We start from the raw sequence: 17,299 nt of genomic DNA, 5'->3' as shown, positions 1-17,299 counted from the left end.
TATGGACTCCACTATGTCACGATCGCGGCGTCAGAACCCAGACCTTCTCACCAAACTCGTGACCGAAGGACTGGCCAATCGGAAATCGCGATGTGACAATGCCACACCCAGCTGCACCCTGCACAGCGATTTTCCAGCTAATGGACTACAATCTGTGCCTGCAGCCTGAATGCGCTTGTTACTGGGTCAGGTTAATCACGCAATTAACCATTCACTGCCACCACCTCCTTTTTGGTACAGAGAAAGAGGAAACTCGGCTTCAGCTAGGACACTATAATGGTTGATATAATCGTCTGTATAAAACGGTCATAACACAGGTCTTTTATACAGAGGGTTAAACAAACAGTAGCGTCTCTTTAAAGGCAGGGATTCTTAAATTGCAATTAAAAGCTATAGAAACAGTTCAACACTTTCAGAAAGGAAGATTTATTACTAAAAGGTCAAACAGGGTGCAATAAAAATATTTACAGAAAAAAAAGATGTAACTAAGATATATTATATATATACACACAAAGAACCATAGCACAGCAAAGAGATATCAGAGAGAAAGGGAAGAGTTAAATTACTTGCCAAAGTCCTGGGTCAGCAGATCCAAGTTGCAGAGCAGAAGTGGGATTTGATCTCCATATGTTACGATGGAAAGATAGGAGATGTCTTCAACTTACTTCTTTAGGCCTGCTAGCCTGTTTTTTTAAAGTCCCCCAGCAGGGGGCTGGCTCTGAGTAGCTGACCAATACTCTGTTTAGGGAGGGATTGGCAGGCGGAACCCAAAATTAGAACCAGCATCTTTCATAAATCATATTCTGGCCTATAACTTCCCAGCTGCACAAGCGACACTGTCTCCGCGGGTATTTTATTATGCAGATAAGTCTAAGGATCATGTAGAAATGAATTATGAAATTGTACGTTACACAGTGTACGAGTTCTATGTTTTGGCTTCCCTGATGATCTGAGGTGGACGAGTGACCCATCAACATGTTTGTCTGCGCATTGACCTTCTGACGAGGTGCCTGGTTTTTATGTAAGTCTTCCATATTTCAAGATATGAAACATAGGGGAAAAACTGATTTTACCAGAAGTTATCTGATCCTGCCACCTACGCTGAGCTAGGTTTTATGAGGTTACAATTCTTTCAATTCCTGGGAGAGCTGCCTTATCTCCTTACGAGGTGTGAAATGTTAAAGCTTCTGGGACAGTGAGTCTCCAATTCTCTTAGGACAGCTGAGTTATCCTGGCCTAGGTGAGAAAGGCTACACTTTCACAGACTGCTAGGCACCGAACTAGGTGCCTTGGCCTGTCAGTGACCCATAACCAGCCACATCTGTCACTGTACCTCTCAGGAAGGGAGGGGGGAAGGAATGAGGGGAGAAAATGGGGAAGCTTACCAAAATGGTAGGACCGCATCCATCTCTGATGCGCAAGTTTGCGGCACACTAGACCTCTGAAGGTATGTTGTGCTCTCTGGCACCCAGATTTCAGTCAAAGATCTTACAAGACCTGTAAGTTGCGAGGAGGGGACTCTATGAATCGGACTTGTTTTTCCCACCCTTCCTACAAATGCTCAGTTGGACTGAGATCTTGAGAATTTGAACGCCAAGTCACCAAGTGTTACACATGCCACCTACCTTAATATTGTTGGACCTCAGGTGGCTTCTCAGTTCTGCCATTGTCCTCAGCCAACCAAGTAAAGCTAAATAAGGGAGCAAATAGCAAAGAACATGTATAGATCTAAAAACAAAATTTGAGAGAAAATCATTACCATTTTGGCAGAAATGTCTTTTTTGGCTTTTCGTTTTCTACATCTGAAACCAAATTTCTTGTTAGGCCTTCTTTAGTGACCCTAAGAGGAAAAAAGAAACAATCTGTAAGATGATGTGATATTGTCTGGTGAGTTTAGAGGTGAAATGTTATGTCACAACATACTGGGCAATACCCTAAATAAATCACCAGATCACCTTTACCTTTTCTGGAACATGTCTGTGCTACTCTGGTCTTCAACAAAATGGCTGCTGTCTGTACACAGACACCAACTCCTTATTGCATGAATGTGAATGAAGTGAGTAAAAGATGGCATCAGCTCCTGTTCCCCACCTTTAGAGAACTCAGAAGCATTTCTTCCTTTTCGGGCTTAATCACAAAAGGGCGAACTGCGTCTGAGGAATTCTCTTCAGGTGGAGAACAGGAGCTGATGCCATCTTTTACTCACTGCATTCACATTCATGCAACAGGATGTCAATGTCTGTGTGTTGACGGCCGCCATTTTGGTGAAGTCTACTAGAGCCTGACAAGCTGATCATGTCTGTCTGCACCAGCCTATTCACATGCTGATTCAGCCGATACAGGTTTTAAGGGCATTCAAGCAGTACTATTTTTATTGTTTTGTGCTACTTTTGAGTCACAATTTTCTGCTGGCTGAATAGCAGCCTTAACCCTTTGCTGCCAGAGACATGTTAAAGCGGAGCTCCACCCAAAAGGGCAAGTTCCATTTGTTTGCCTCCTGCCTCCCTGCTGCCTCTTTGCCACCTTTTGGGGGGAGATCGGGTAGCAGGTTTTGACAGATTCCTGCTCCCACTGCCGGCTCAGAAGTTCGGCCCCCCTTCTTCCTCCATAGCCTTCTGGGACACTTCACAGGTCCCAGAAGACTGTAGCCCATTCACAAAGCACAGCATGCAGTAGGAAACCTGCTGTGAAGCTGCAATGCTACCTGAAAAAGAAGGCAAGGTTGAAATACTCCTCTGGAATTCGCTGGGAAAATGATACTTTCAGAAGTGTAATTCTTCCTGATGTCCACTGGTTCCTCTCATCAACCTACAAGTCACTAGAGGATACATTAATAACGTGGAGGTAGGTGAGAAGAACCAGTGAGAGCTGTGGTGCACCAAGGAGATCAATATTCCTGAAAACGTCTGTTCCCCAATAGAGTTCAAAGGTAAATTTCTACTGAATGGAACACCTCTCTTCTTTTTTTGGGTAGAGCTGATTGGAACAGTCTGTGATCAGATTTGGATACCAGTGGCTGTAGCAGTAATTGAGTAATCATCTGAAAATATACAAGCAGGTCCCCTAGTAGATGACACATGCTTACCTGAGGCGTGAGGTCTAAGCACCAGCCTGTTATCACCAGATGTTGGAGATGGGTTTTGTTACATGCCAATGCCAGGTTGCAGCCCACTGAATTCCCCAATGGGGAAAGAGCAAGCGGGAGTCAGTTAATGGATGAAACAGATAAGGAACAATCAGAAGCATAGTCGATGACTAAGCCAAAAGGTCAGTAATGAGTAGTAGCTGGATGGGATCAGACATGGACTGGATGAGTAGTGTAGTCGATGAACAGGCCAAGGGTAGAAGATGAGTGAAGCAAAGTTAAGAAGAGCAGCAGGTTTGCAGGGAGACGGAAGAGAGCACAATAATCTGGCAAACAGGAAGGGCAGAGACATGGCCTAAATTGGGAAGTTCAAGGGCGGAGCAAAGAATTCAAGATTCACCAGAAACAAGACAAAGGCAAGGTTTTTCAAGAAATCCGACAGGGAGCTGTCCAGCATCTCAGTAGAAGAGCTACAGCCAGACACTGCAGAGGTCCCGGGTCCAGATCTGGACTCTGACAGGCAATTTTATTTTTAATGACAGGGTCATTTTAAAGTGGTAGTAAAGTCAGTGTTTAAACTTGTACCTACAGTTTAAGCCTTCAATAAGGTTGACCTGTTGGTATTGTAAACGTGCACCATTTAGGAGGTATTTGCCTGTGAACACTGGTGCATGTGCTCTGAAGGAACGGCATGCCTGTACCGTTTCTTCAGAGCTGTGTGTCGTAAACATTTACTCCCTCGCGCATGCGATGCATATTAGTACATTATGCCTGTGTCTTGCAGGGGAAATTTTTTTTTAATTACATTACTACCACTTTAATATAAGCAATGATAAAGTTCTTACAACAGTTCCCGCAGAGTACAGCGTGGGTGTCCGAGTCCTTCACACAGAGATTCTATTGCAGAGACACTCAGATGATTCAAAGTCAGGTCTAGTTCGATGAGAGATTGGTTTGTAGTAATAACAGAACTGATGTCTTCACAACGATATGATGTCAGACCACAAGACTCCAGTCTGCAGAAAGATGGTAATTATCACATAAAAATGTTGTTGGGATAATAGGTCGTGTTGGCACCTGCAGGATACAGCCTGGATGTCCAAAACCAGCACTGAAGTTTATTCCAGAGTCTTGCAGGTTGTTTTTTCGCACCACATCACACACCCGCAGTGGTTCCAGTGATTCTCATGAATGTATGTTAAGTTAACGACACCCCGAAATTGATTCACAAAATGCGGTGTGATGTGAAGAATCAGATCACATGGGTGTGACTACCCATGCGATCCAATTCTAGTGCAGATCAAAAAAAGGGTCCTGCACCTTTTTGGTGTGGATGCGGTGCGATTTGAGCCATACAAAATGTAAGGCTCAAATTGCACCGCACAGAATTCGCATGTGATTTACGCAGGAATTCAGTGCGGTTCCTGTGCGAATTACATGCGATATGCTGCACCGTGTGAACCCGAGCTGATTGTCACCTCAGCTCCTACAGAGTTCAGCTTGGATGCCTAGGAACCTCACACATTAAATTTATTATGGATCACTGTAGATTATTATATAGTTTCTACTATAGTTCCCACGCCAGGTCCTCCTCCAGGGTACAGCCCAGTCCCTCGTATAAAAGGAAATATTCCAGGGTCCTGAAATTATTATATTTACAATATAATTCTCACTTTAGAACTCAGATCTCTAATTCCCTTACACAGAAGATTTATTACAGAGTCCTGCAGATTATGATATAGTTTATACTAATGTTTCTTATTCCTGCTCCTGCAGGGTACAGCCTGGATGTCAGTCCCTTACGCAGAAGGCTTCATTCAAAGTACTACAGATTGTTATATCATCTATAGCATCATGTGTCAAACACCAGGCCCACCAAGCCATTTCATGTGGACCACGCACCTCTTCTGCTGCTGCACCCCCTCATCTCCGCTCCAACTTGTCACAGCAGTCGGCAGCAGAGAGGAGGGCAAGCTCCTCTGCCAGATCCTGTGCTTCCCTGTGTACCCCAAAGAGTCTTGTCTCTGCAGCCCCACCCCTCCCCCTTCTCAGCAGTCGGCAGCAGAGAGGAGGTGTTCTGTCCTACAGATCCTGCACCTCTCTGTGCAGCCTCACCACCCCCTCGTCTCCAACTCCCCTAAAGGTTGCCACCTCATCCCTTTAAACCCGAACACATATTAATTACACAGGTTCTGTGGCTGATTAAGGTGGTAATTAAACTCACTTAGTGCCCTATCTGCATTCATTTAGTCTCATAACCTGTGTAAATAATATGTGTTCAGTTTTAAAGGGATGAGGTGATAACCCTGGTCTCAGCATTCTGTAGACTCCAGCCCTCCTCTGGTCCTCCTACAGACCCTGCACTTTCTGCTTCACAGCTCTGCCCCCAGCTCCTTCACAGCAGCAGCACAAAGTAAAAGGGGAGCACTGTAATGTAAGAGAGGGTGTGGTGTGGGGCTTTTGACATCTGATGTAAGGGTGGAGTGGGGTGCTCTAGACATATTACAGAGACAATTGGCCCTTTGAGGGTAACTATAATGGTGATGCGGCAGACATAAATCTCACCTCAACTCCTGCAAGGTACATCCTGGATGTTTGAGTCCCTCACACAGAAGTTTTATTCCAGAGTTCCCCAGGGAATTTCCTTTTAACAGAAGTTTTTTCAGCGATCGGTTGGTAATAAGAACAGAGCGAAGTTCATCACAGCAGGAAAATGTTAGACCACAGTACATCAACCTCCAGAATGAAGAAAATTATCTGTGTTTACATTCACATGTTCTGAGATCCACAGAAAAACAATACATTTTCCAGAAATACGTGTGATTGTCCTAAGTTTACTTAAAAAAGTAGAAACTAGAAATAACTATAAAATTAGGACAGCAAACAGGTATCTATTATAAACCATTTATTGGACAGGAGAGAAGTTGCACATTTTTATCAAACCAGTGCAGGATTAGGTTGGAACATGTTTAATGAATGAGATTGGCATGGTGGATTGGCCAAATCAGAGATCATGACATCTCTCTGCCAATCAGAAGAATCTTTGTTTTCATTCACAGAATACAAAGCTGCCTCAGCCCGACTGTTTTGTTCCAGGTGTGAGATGGGAAGTCTCTGTCTCACAGCCAAAACCCAGCATTGTGTACTGTATGTAGCTAAAGCTAAATACAGTTCATACAATGCTTACAACTAATGCAGCAGTTGGTTAAGTAAATAGTTTGTTTCAACCAGCTTGGTCCAAAAAAACCATTTAAAGCAATAAAAACAAAGAAAATAATTTCCTTGCGCTAGCAAAAACAGAAAATAAATAAAGACTTCTGCATCCACTGCACAATCTAGGTACTAGATGTAAAACAACTACCATATTTTTCGCTTCATAAGATGCAGTTTTTTCCCCAAAAAAAAGGTGGGAAAATGTCAGTGCGTCTTATGGAGCAAATGTAAAGCGGCCGGTCCGGTATTTCTGCCGCCACCATGTCAGAATACCAGACCGGCCGCTCAGCTCTTCTCTCCTGCAGGACCTTACCTGTTCCTCGCTCCAGTGCTGCAGTCTTCCCGCGGCAGCTTCTGTGACAGCCGGGTGCCCACTGCGCATGCGCGAGAAGCGCTGCGCTTTGTGAATGGTCCGGTGTCTTCTGGGACACATGACAGGTCCCAGAAGGCTCCGGGCCATTCACAAAGCACAGCGCTTCTCGCGCATGCGCAGTGGGCACCCGGCTGTCACAGAAGCCGCCGCGGGAAGAAGAAAGAAGGACAATTCCGCGGAAGTGGGAGCGGTTACCTGTCAAATTCAGGTGCCCGTTCCCCCTCCCTCCCCAAAGCTCCGCAGTCTCTGGTAATCTCCTTTACTGTCTGCAGTCTCTGGTCATCCCCTGTACTGTCTGCAGTCTCTGGTCATCCCCTATACTGTCTGCAGTCTCTGGTCATCCCCAGTACAGTCTGCAGTCTCTGGTCATCCCCTGTACTGTCTGCAGTCTCTGGTCATCCCTTGTACTATGTCTGCAGTCTCTGGTCATCCCCTGTACTGTCTGCAGTCTCTGGTCATCCCCTGTACTGTCTGCAGTCTCTGGTCATCCCCTGTAGTGTCTGCAGTCTCTGGTCATCCCCTGTACTGTCTGCAGTCTCTGGTCATCTTTACTATGTCCGCAGTCTCTGGTCATTCCCTGTACTATGTCCGCAGTCTCTGGTCATTCCCTGTACTATGTCCGCAGTCTCTGGTCATTCCCTGTACTATGTCCGCAGTCTCTGGTCATTCCCTGTACTATGTCCGCAGTCTCTGGTCATCCCCTGTACTGTGTCCGCAGTCTCTGGTCATCTCCTGTACTGTGTCCGCAGTCTCTGGTCATTTCCTGTACTGTGTCCGCAGTCTCTGGTCATCTCCTGTACTGTGTCCGCAGTCTCTGGTCATCCCCTGTACTATGTCCACAGTCTCTGGTCATCCCCTGTACTGTGTCCGCAGTCTCTGGTCATCTCCTGTACTGTATCCGCAGTCTCTGGTCATCTCTTGTACTGTGTCCGCAGTCTCTGGTCATCTCCTGCCCTGTGTCCGCAGTCTCTGGTCATCCCCTGTACTGTGTCCTCAGTCTCTGGTCATCCCCTGTACAGTGTCCACAGTCTCTGGTCATCCCCTGTACTGTGTCCGCAGTCTCTGGTCATCTCCTGTCCTGTGTCCGGAGTCTTTGGTCATCCCCTGTACTGTGTCCACAGTCTCTGGTCATCCCCTGTACTGTGTCCACAGTCTCTGGTCATCCCCTGTACTGTGTCCGCAGTCTCTGGTCATCTCCTGTCCTATGTCCGCAGTCTCTGGTCATCCCCTGTACTGTGTCCGCAGTCTCTGGTCATCCCCTGTACTGTGTCCGCAGTCTCTGGTCATCCCCTGTACTGTGTCTGCAGTCCATTGGTTCAGAATATTTTTTTTCTTGTTTTTCTCCTCTAAAACCTAGGCGCATCTTATGGTCAGGTGTGTCTTATGGAGCAAAAAATACGGTACTTCAAAAAATGGGTGTACTGTCTCTTAAAGATTCCAAAGTGCAATTGTGCATACAATATAACTACATCAAACCATATTAACATAGAGAAAATTGATAATGTGAACTCAATATATGCAATAACCTAATTATTTACATACATTTCTCCATCTGTACGGATATACACTCTTCTAGGTTTTTTTTTTTTTTGGGGGGGGGGTTTGAAAGCTGAATATGGTGTTTTGGCACAACCTTATTTGAGATTTTATCTTTATATTTATTTATATATAAAGATAAATTCACAAATAAGGTTGTGCCAAAACTCCATACTTAGCTTTAAAAAAAAACCTAGAAGAGTGTATATCCTGTCAACAACCTAAAACAGGGATGGGGCTCCCAAAACCTTCATGACATGATATAGTTTGTACCTCTCACCTCAACTCCTGCAATTCACATTGTGGATGTTGGAGTCCCCGGCACAGATGTTTTACTCCAGAATCCTGCAGGTCATTTGATGATAGGTCAATGGATTTTAAAGATCGACTTGCAGTGTTGGAGAGAATGTTGGCGAGATCTTCACAGTAGGATGGGAAGAAATTACATTCCTTAAATCTGAAGAGGAATGAACATGCTTTAATAGACATCACTGAATCTTCCTAACAGCAATGAAAAATAGTATGAGGATGAGTAGAGAGGAATGTAAATAGAAGAAGAATTGAAGGACAAAAGAAAAAATAAGAAATGCACAGCAAAACAAAAGAGTTTAGGCTCCATTGACATACTGTATGTTTTTTTTGGAATGTGCGAAAAACACGTGTCGCATATGGTGTGTCACTAATTTGTAATGGCAACCCAAAAGTGGGAAAGAGACACAAATTTTTTGCACGGAAAAAGGTCAACAAACACAGTAAAACAAACAAACCGGACCAAAGCAAAAAGTTCCATGAACAACTTTGGTGTGTTTCTTGAAATCAATGGGTCGCCCTATGCTTGCTGTGTAAAAAAACACACGTTTCAAAAAAAACAAGGTGCGAATGGGGCCTAGGAGTAGATAAAAATATTCTCCCTGTGCCTGCATGAGTTTCCTCCGGGTACTGCAGTTTCCTCCCACCTCCTAAGACATGCTGGTAGGTTAATTGGCTCCTGTCTAAATTGTCCCTAGTATGTGTATTTAGAAATGTAAGTTAGGGACCTCAGATTGTACACCCCTTGAGGGTTAGGGACTGATGTGAATGTACAATAGATATTTCAAGCTCAGTGTAAAATTGATGGCGCTATATAAGTACCGTATTTTCCGGCGTATAAGACGACTTTTCAACGACTGAAAATCTTCTGAAAAGTCGAGGACCGTCTTATACGCCGGTGCGAGACGGTGTCAGGGCGGCACTTTTTCGAGGGGCGGCGCGACGACGCCCCACCTCCTCCTCCAACGGACACCAAGTACAGGGGTGGGCAGAGGGGCTGCTGTACCTTACCTGGCTCCGGTCCCACAACGATCTGGTCCAGGAAGCGCGGCTGCTCCTTCTTTCAGTTCGGCCGCTCAATGGTCACGCGGCCGCTCGGCTCCGCCTCCTCACCGGGGATTGGGCGCCAGCACTGGAAAGGCACACAGGCGACCAATCACCGGCGAGGAGGCGGAGACGAGCGGCCCCGTGAAAATCGAGCGGCCGAACTGGAAGAAGGAGCAGCCGCTCCTCTCCCACTGACACCAACGATGAGGCACTGTTCCTCCTCCACTGACACCAACGAATGAGGCACTGTTCCTCCTCCACTGACACCAACGATGAGGCACTGTTCTCCCCACTGATACCAATGATGGGGCACTATTCCTCCTCCCCACTGATACCAATGATGGGGCACTATTCCTCCCCCACTGACACCAACGATGGGGCACTATTCCTCCCACTGATACCAATGATGGGACATTATTCCTCCCACTGATACCAATGATGGGACACTATTCTTCCCACTAATGCCAATGATGGGGCACTATTCCTCCCACTGACACGAATGATGGGGCACTATTCTCCCCACTGATACCAATGATGGGCACTATTCCTCCCACTGATACCAATGATGGGGCACTATTCCTCACACTGATACCAATGATGGGGCACTATTCCTCCCACTGATACCAACGATGGGGCACTATTCCTCCCACTGATACCAATGATGGGGCACTATTCCTCCCACTGACACCAACGATGGGGCACTATTCCTCCCACTGATACCAACGATGGGGCACTATTCCTCCCCCACTGACACCAACGATGGGGCACTATTCCTCCTCCCCACTGACACCAACGATGGGGCACTATTCTCCCCACTGACACCAACGATGGGGCACTATTCTCCCCACTGATACCAACGATGGGGCGCAATTCCTCCCACTGACACCAACGATGGGGCGCAATTCCTCCCACTGACACCAACGATGGGGCGCAATTCCTCCCACTGACACCAACAATGGGGCGCAATTCCTGCCACTGATACCAATGATGGGGCGCTATTCCTCCCACTGATACCAATGATGGGGCGCTATTCCTCCCACTGACACCAATGATGGGGCGCAATTCCTGCCACTGATACCACTGATGGGGCGCTATTCCTCCCACTGACACCAATGATGGGGCACTATTCCTCCCACTGACACCAATGATGGGGCGCTATTCCTCCCACTGATACCAATGATGGGGTGCTATTCCTCCCACTGATACCAATGATGGGCCACTATTCCTCCCACTGACACCAATGATGGAGCACTATTCCTCCCACTAACACCAATGATGGGACACTATTCCTCCCACTGACACTAATGATGGGGCACGATTCTTCCCACTGACACCAATGATGGGGCACTATTCCTCCCACTGACTAATGATGGGGCACTATTCCTCCCACTGACTAATGATGGGGCACTATTCTTTACACACTGACACTAATGATGGGGCACCATCATTGGTGTCAGTGGGAGGAATAGTGTCCCATCATTGGTATCAGTGGGAGGAATAGTGCCCCATCATGGTGTCAGTGGGAGGAATAGCACCCCATCATTGGAATACCATACTGAAATAGCATACCATATTGAAATCAAATCTGATGTTTTTTCATTTTTTTTTCCATAATAAATTTTTATTTGGTTTTACAAATATAGTTACAACAAAAAATAGGACCGTGAAAAGCTAGACAATATCACAGTATAGGTGCTGCAAAGAGAAGTTCAACAAAGAGAAAAAAAGAAATATTGAATAATTCCTAATAATCCTACTAGTTCCATGAAATAATAATGTTAGAGAATCCAAGAAAAGGTTAAACGTGATAACATCTTAGGTTAGAGTTCTGAACCAGTCGGACCAGGGAGTCCAAGCATTGTCAAATTTGGTAATGCTATCGTTTAGGTAAGCTAAAGATTTCTCATAGATGAAGTGGGTCTGGACTCGCTCAATGACTTCTTTTAGAGAAGAGGCCAAGTCTTTTTTCCAGTGTCTAGTAATGGTAAGTCTTGATGCTAGAAGACTATGTATCACTAAAAGTCGATAATGGATTGGATATGTGTCTATAATTATATTCAGCATGGCTATGGTAGGATCAGGTTGTTTTAATATCCCAGTAATTTCTGATATCATGTGGAAAACTTTATACCAATAGCTTCTAATATTTTTTTACATGTCAATAATATATGTAATAGAGTACCACTCTGACCGCAGTTTCTCCAGCATTGAGAACTATGTTGTTCTGAAAAATTGGGTCAATATAAATATTTGTATAATTCACATCTCTGAGGGCTCATGTACACTGCAGCTGATAAGCTCACATTTAGGAGGTGTTCAGCGTTTTTTTCAGCAGCCCCTGAACTCACCCTATAGTTTTCCGATATGTCCATGTGCACATCTTTGTTTACAGTAGTTTACAGGCATTTGAGTTTACAGTGGTTTTTTTGAACGCACCAAACTTGCGCTCAGCAGTCGATTTTCTCAGCGTTTCAAATGCGAAACACTTGTAAACGTGTGTAAACGCAGCAAATTACGTTTATAAGCGTTTGCGTTTTAAATTTTTTTTTAACTCTTCCAGTTCCCAATGCTGTTCAGAGCCATTTATCATCATGAAAAATGCATGCAAAGCATTTTCAAGGTGCTCAGATGGACAAAACACTGAACACAGGATGTTCCTACCAAGCTTGTCACATATTGTAATAACCAATTCACACCTCAGACCTCTCCCACCCTTGGAAACAAAAGATATGTTAATGACCATTCACACCTCAAATTCCTCATGAAGACCCCCTGCCAGGTGACCTTAATGACTCCCTCCACCAGACACCTTTCCCACCCTTGGAAACAAAAGAAATGTTAATAAGCAACTCACACCTAGCTAATGTCAACACATACTGCTGTCTCTGCTTCCACTCTCTGTATTTCTCTGAAACAGTCTGAAATAGTTCATAATTTGCCACTTTTCAGTGCATTCGGGAGGTTCTCCTGTGCTTATCTTTAAAAAACGCTTCTAAGCGCAAACACACATAAACGTGCATAAACACGTTATGCAAACACAGCTAGACAGACTTTTTTTAACCTACGTTTTCCAGTAGTCAGTTTCCATCGTTCAGAAGTGTCCCGTGTACATGGGGCCTGAGATTCTCATGAGGGCATTTTATTTCAGTGTACTTCCGATTAGTATGAGCCTCACCTCAGATCCTGTATGGTACAGCCTGGATGTCTAAGTCCCTCACACAGAACTTTGAGTCCAAAGTCATCCACTGTGTTCTTGGACAGATCCAGCATGGTCAGAGTTCGGTTTGTAGTAATAAAAGAGCATAGGTCAGCACAACAACTTGATGTCAAACCACAATCTACCAGTCTAAAGAGATATGAAAACATTTATATTGTCATAACCTCTTTCTAGTAAAAAGAAAAATTAACAAACAGCTTACAATTTTTTGTTGGATTGCAAACTTTGATTACTAAAACACACTGAATATAAGATTAAACACATCTAGTAAACTTTGTGGCGATGAATGACATCATGTATATAAGAAGCAGCTTTTTGCAGGTTATTATATATTATTGAAAACCAAACATACAGTGCTGCCATCTCCTCTCCTTCATTAAGTTGAGTAAATGCACCAGTGATCAGGCTGTCGGCTGCTGTGAGCCCTGTAGTGACTGAATCCTGATAGAATGCAGACACTTTAGGAAGAACAAAGCATAAAATCCATACAAAAGGCCAGCATGTTTTGACTTTTAGGCCTAACAGCAGAAAAGTGTTGGCCCATTGTTTGGATTTTAAGCTTTATTCTTCTTAAACATAGGCTATTGCTTGTGGAGTTTACCAAAGTGATGGCATTTTATCAAGATATTTTATATTATTTTTCCTATACACTATATTGCCAAAAGTATTGGGCTGCCTGCTTTTCCACACACATGAACTTTAATGGCATCCCAGTCTTAGTCCGTAGGGTTCAATAATGAGTTGGCCCCGCCCTTTGCAGCTATAACAGCTTCAACTCTTCTGGGAAGGCCGTCCACAAGGTTTAGGAGGGTGTCTATGGGAAGGTTTGACCATTCTTCAAGAAGCACATTTGTCAGGTCAGGCACTGATGTCGGACAAGAAGGCCTGGCTTGCAGTCTCCGCTCCAATTCATCCCAAAGGTGTTCTATGGGGTTGAGGTCAGGACTCTGTGCAGGCCAGTCAAGTTCCTCCACCCCAAACTCACTGATCCATGTCTTTATGGACCTTGCTTTGCGCAGTCATGTTGGAACAGGAAGGGGCCATCCCCAAACCTTTCACACAAAGTTTGGAGCATGAAATTGTCCAAAATGTCTTGGTATGCTGACGCCTTAAGAGTTCCCTTCACTGGAACTAGGGGTCCAAGCCCAACCCATGAAAAACAACCCCACACCATAAACCCCCCTCCACCAAACTTTACACTTGGCACAATGCAGTCAGGCAAGTACTGTTCTCTTGGCAACCGCCAAACCCAGACACGTCCATTGGATTGCCAGACAGAGAAGCGTGATTGGTCACTCCAGAGAACACGTCACCACTGCTCTAGAGTCCAGTGGCGGCGTGCTTTATGCCACTGCATCTGACGCTTTGTATTGCACTTGGTGATGTAAGGCTTGGATGCAGCTGCTCGGCCATGGAAACCCATTCCATGAAGCTCTCTACGCACTGTTGTTGTGCTAATATGAAGGCCACACCAGGTTTGGAGGTCTTTAGCTATTGACTCTGCAGACAGTTGGCGACTTCTGCGCACTGTGCACTTCAGCATGAGCTAACCCTGCTCTGTCATGTGACGTGGCCTACCACTTGGTGGCTGAGTTGCTGTTGTTCCCAGTTGTTTCCACTTTGTTATAATCCCACTAACAGTTGAGCGTGGAATATTTTATACACCTGTGGGCATGGAGGGGATTGGAACACCTGAATCACATGAGTCGGAGGGCTGGTCCAATACTTTTGACAATATTGTGTAATTCTCATTCAAAGTCCTGCAGCATACAACCTACATGAGGGACTTGTTAGGCTGCTTTCACACTGAGGATTTTTTCAAGTGTTTTTGCATTAAAAAAAGCGCCTGAAAAACTCAACAAAACTGCTTCCCTATGTATGTGAATGTATATCTATGTATGTTTTTCACAGTGAGGCGTTGTGCTTGCGGTACGGTGTAAAGACTCCTGCTTGCAGCATCTTTGGGGCATGTTTGGGAAGCTAAAATAAAGCCCCAAAAATGCCTCTTACCATTGAAATCAATGGAAAATGCCTGAAAAACACCTGTGAGAAGCGTTTTTGGTGCAGTTTTAAGTCACGCGTCCTTTAACCACTTGCCTACCCGGCATTTATACCCTCTTCCTTAACAGGCCAATTTTCAGCTTTCAGCGCTGTCGCACTTTGAATAATAATTGCGCGATTATGCAATATTGTACCCATATGAAATTTTTATAATTTTTTTCACACACATAGAGCTTTCTTTTGGCAGTATTTACTCGCCGCTGGGTGTTTTACTTTTTGCGCTATAAACAAAAAAACAGCAAATTTTTTTTAAAAAAAGTTTTTCTTTGTTTCTATTATAAATATTTGCAAACAGGTAATTTTTCTCCTTCACTGATGTGCGTTGATGAGGCTGCACTGATAGGCAGCGCTGATGGGCAGTGATAGGTGGCAGTGATGAGATGGCATGGATAGGCGGCACTGATGGGCACTGATAGGTGGCACTGATGAGCTGGCACTGATGATGGGCACTGATAGGCGGCACTGATGATGGGCACTGAATGGCAGCACTGCTGGGAACTGATGGGTGGCACTGCTGGACGGCACTGATGGATGGCACTGCTGGGCCGCACTGGTGGGTGGCACTGGTGGGTGGCACTGATGGGCACAGGTAGGTGGCACTGCTGAGCACTAATGGGCAGAGGTGGGTGACACTGCTGGGCACTTGTGGGCGGCACTGCTGGGTGGCTCTGCTGGGAACTGATCATCAGTGCCCTGATGATCGGTGCCGATCCCTCCTTTGACAACTACCGGTTCTCGGCAGAACTTTCCTCACGCTGTCAAAGTGCAGCCGATAACCGGCAACTGCATTTCCGGGTGATCAGTGTGTCATTGGACACGGCTGATCACGTGGTAAAAGGCCGCTGTGATTGGCCTTTTACCATACCACGTGATCAGCTGTGTCCTAAGGACACAGCGATCACGGAGATCGCCGGGGACACACAGGAGAGCACGTTCTGGGAGGACGTCATATGACATCCACCCAGAACTGGCCGGCCGCAGTGAAGCTGTCATTCGGCTATCTGCGGTCGGCAAGTGGTTAAAAAACATGACAAAATCGTCTATGCGTTTTTGCGGCGGATCAGTGTGAAAGTAGCCTTAGAGCAAATATTTATTGCCATAGCCTGTAGATTACAATCTCATTGATAATATATTCTCACTGCAACCCTTGCAAAATACAGCTCAGATTTCTGAGTCCGGTACACAGAAGTATAATTTGTGCTCCTTAATTTCCAGGCCTGGACAGTCAATCAAATGTTGGGGCATTTGACACATAAATTGGATTGCAACATCCTTCTGATCACCAGATCACCTTTAAAAGTTTTTTTTATTCTTTCATGTCCCAATCCGTCCTGGGAATTTATTTAGTTTAACATCACCACAGAGTGCCCTGCAAATTATTAATATGCAGTGATTAATTCTCACCTTAGTTCCTGCAGTACACAATCCTTGTTTGTTAACCCTTTGCATAGAAGTTTTATTCCAGAGTCCTGCAGATAATTGCGTGTGAGATCCAAGCAGGCTAGAGACTGGTTTGCAATGACAGGGCAGAGGTGTTCACAGCAATTTGATTTCAGGCTACATTCATACAACCTGCAAAGTGATGAGGAAAGCCAGTTCCCATTTTTTAGTTAACAAAATTATAACAATTAGCAATATTCAATAACTAGAGGCACTTTTATAGGTGGCAAAAAAAAAAAATCGGTATAGGCACGATGGGACTTGTATTTCCACAACAGCTGGAGGGCCAGTTTGCCCACCCCTGGTATAGGATAATAACATTCCCGTGTTGCATATAAGAATGGGTTTTACCTTTTACACCCTGGTCATACCAATCCCTTACAGTGAAGTTGCACTATTTCAAAGTTGGATGACATGCCGATTTGAGGTGTAAGTTGCAAGACATCTGACACAGATGTCTATGCAAGTCGCACCACAAATAGTGCATGCACCATTTTAGAAAGCGGTGCGGCTCCAACCAAGTCGGAACTGCACCGATATGACTGCTGTAATTGTGGACAATAGGGTGCGACTTGCCATGCAAGTCATATTGCATGCAAATCGCATGCCAAGTCACTTCCGTTGTGACTGGGGACTTGTGCTTGAATAATTGCCAATGAATATATTAGAACATTTCTTCATTTTTACCCCAATATGTTATGGAAACCAAATGGATTTACTGGATTAGCCCCAATTACACCCCGGTCACGCCGATCTCAACTTTGAAATCATGCAGGCGCAGGTGCATTGCAGCCATGGTGTGGGTAAACCACAGTGAGTCAGTGGGAAAGAAGTCTTATATGGGGCTTAGGACAGTAAAGGATCATTTACATCTGTGGTTTGAGGGGTGGTCAAACCTCGTAGTTGAGATGTGTTTTTACCACACACCCCAACCACTGGTGTAGCATCAGGGGTCCCAATGGCAACCCCGCCCCACACTCCAGCGGGGCCTATTCAGCCTCCCTGTCACATTGTGTTT

The 17,299-nt window shown here is 45.1% G+C and overlaps 2 protein-coding genes across 2 annotated transcripts in view; both read right to left on the bottom strand.

Moving 5' to 3' along the window:
• The window catches only part of LOC149453441 (uncharacterized), a 283,142-nt gene that overhangs the window by 34,755 nt on the left and 231,088 nt on the right, over positions 1–17,299 (bottom strand). The gene's annotated exons all lie outside the window — the stretch shown is intronic.
• The window catches only part of LOC149453451 (NACHT, LRR and PYD domains-containing protein 3-like), a 34,527-nt gene that overhangs the window by 2,984 nt on the left and 14,244 nt on the right, over positions 1–17,299 (bottom strand). The window contains exons 7-12 of the mRNA XM_089688199.1: positions 16,246–16,413; positions 12,739–12,909; positions 8,488–8,664; positions 5,651–5,821; positions 3,931–4,101; positions 1,760–1,840 (exon numbers count right to left, since the gene is read on the bottom strand). Coding sequence (XP_089544325.1) covers positions 1,760–1,840; positions 3,931–4,101; positions 5,651–5,821; positions 8,488–8,664; positions 12,739–12,909; positions 16,246–16,413 — 939 coding nt within the window. The remainder of the gene's footprint in view (positions 1–1,759; positions 1,841–3,930; positions 4,102–5,650; positions 5,822–8,487; positions 8,665–12,738; positions 12,910–16,245; positions 16,414–17,299) is intronic.

The sequence above is a fragment of the Staurois parvus genome, unplaced genomic scaffold, assembly GCF_062004578.1.
Source record: "Staurois parvus isolate SC_StPar_1 unplaced genomic scaffold, SC_StPar_1.0 ptg000449l, whole genome shotgun sequence".
NCBI lineage: Eukaryota > Metazoa > Chordata > Amphibia > Anura > Ranidae > Staurois > Staurois parvus.
This window is presented reverse-complemented; position numbering and strand designations above follow the sequence as displayed.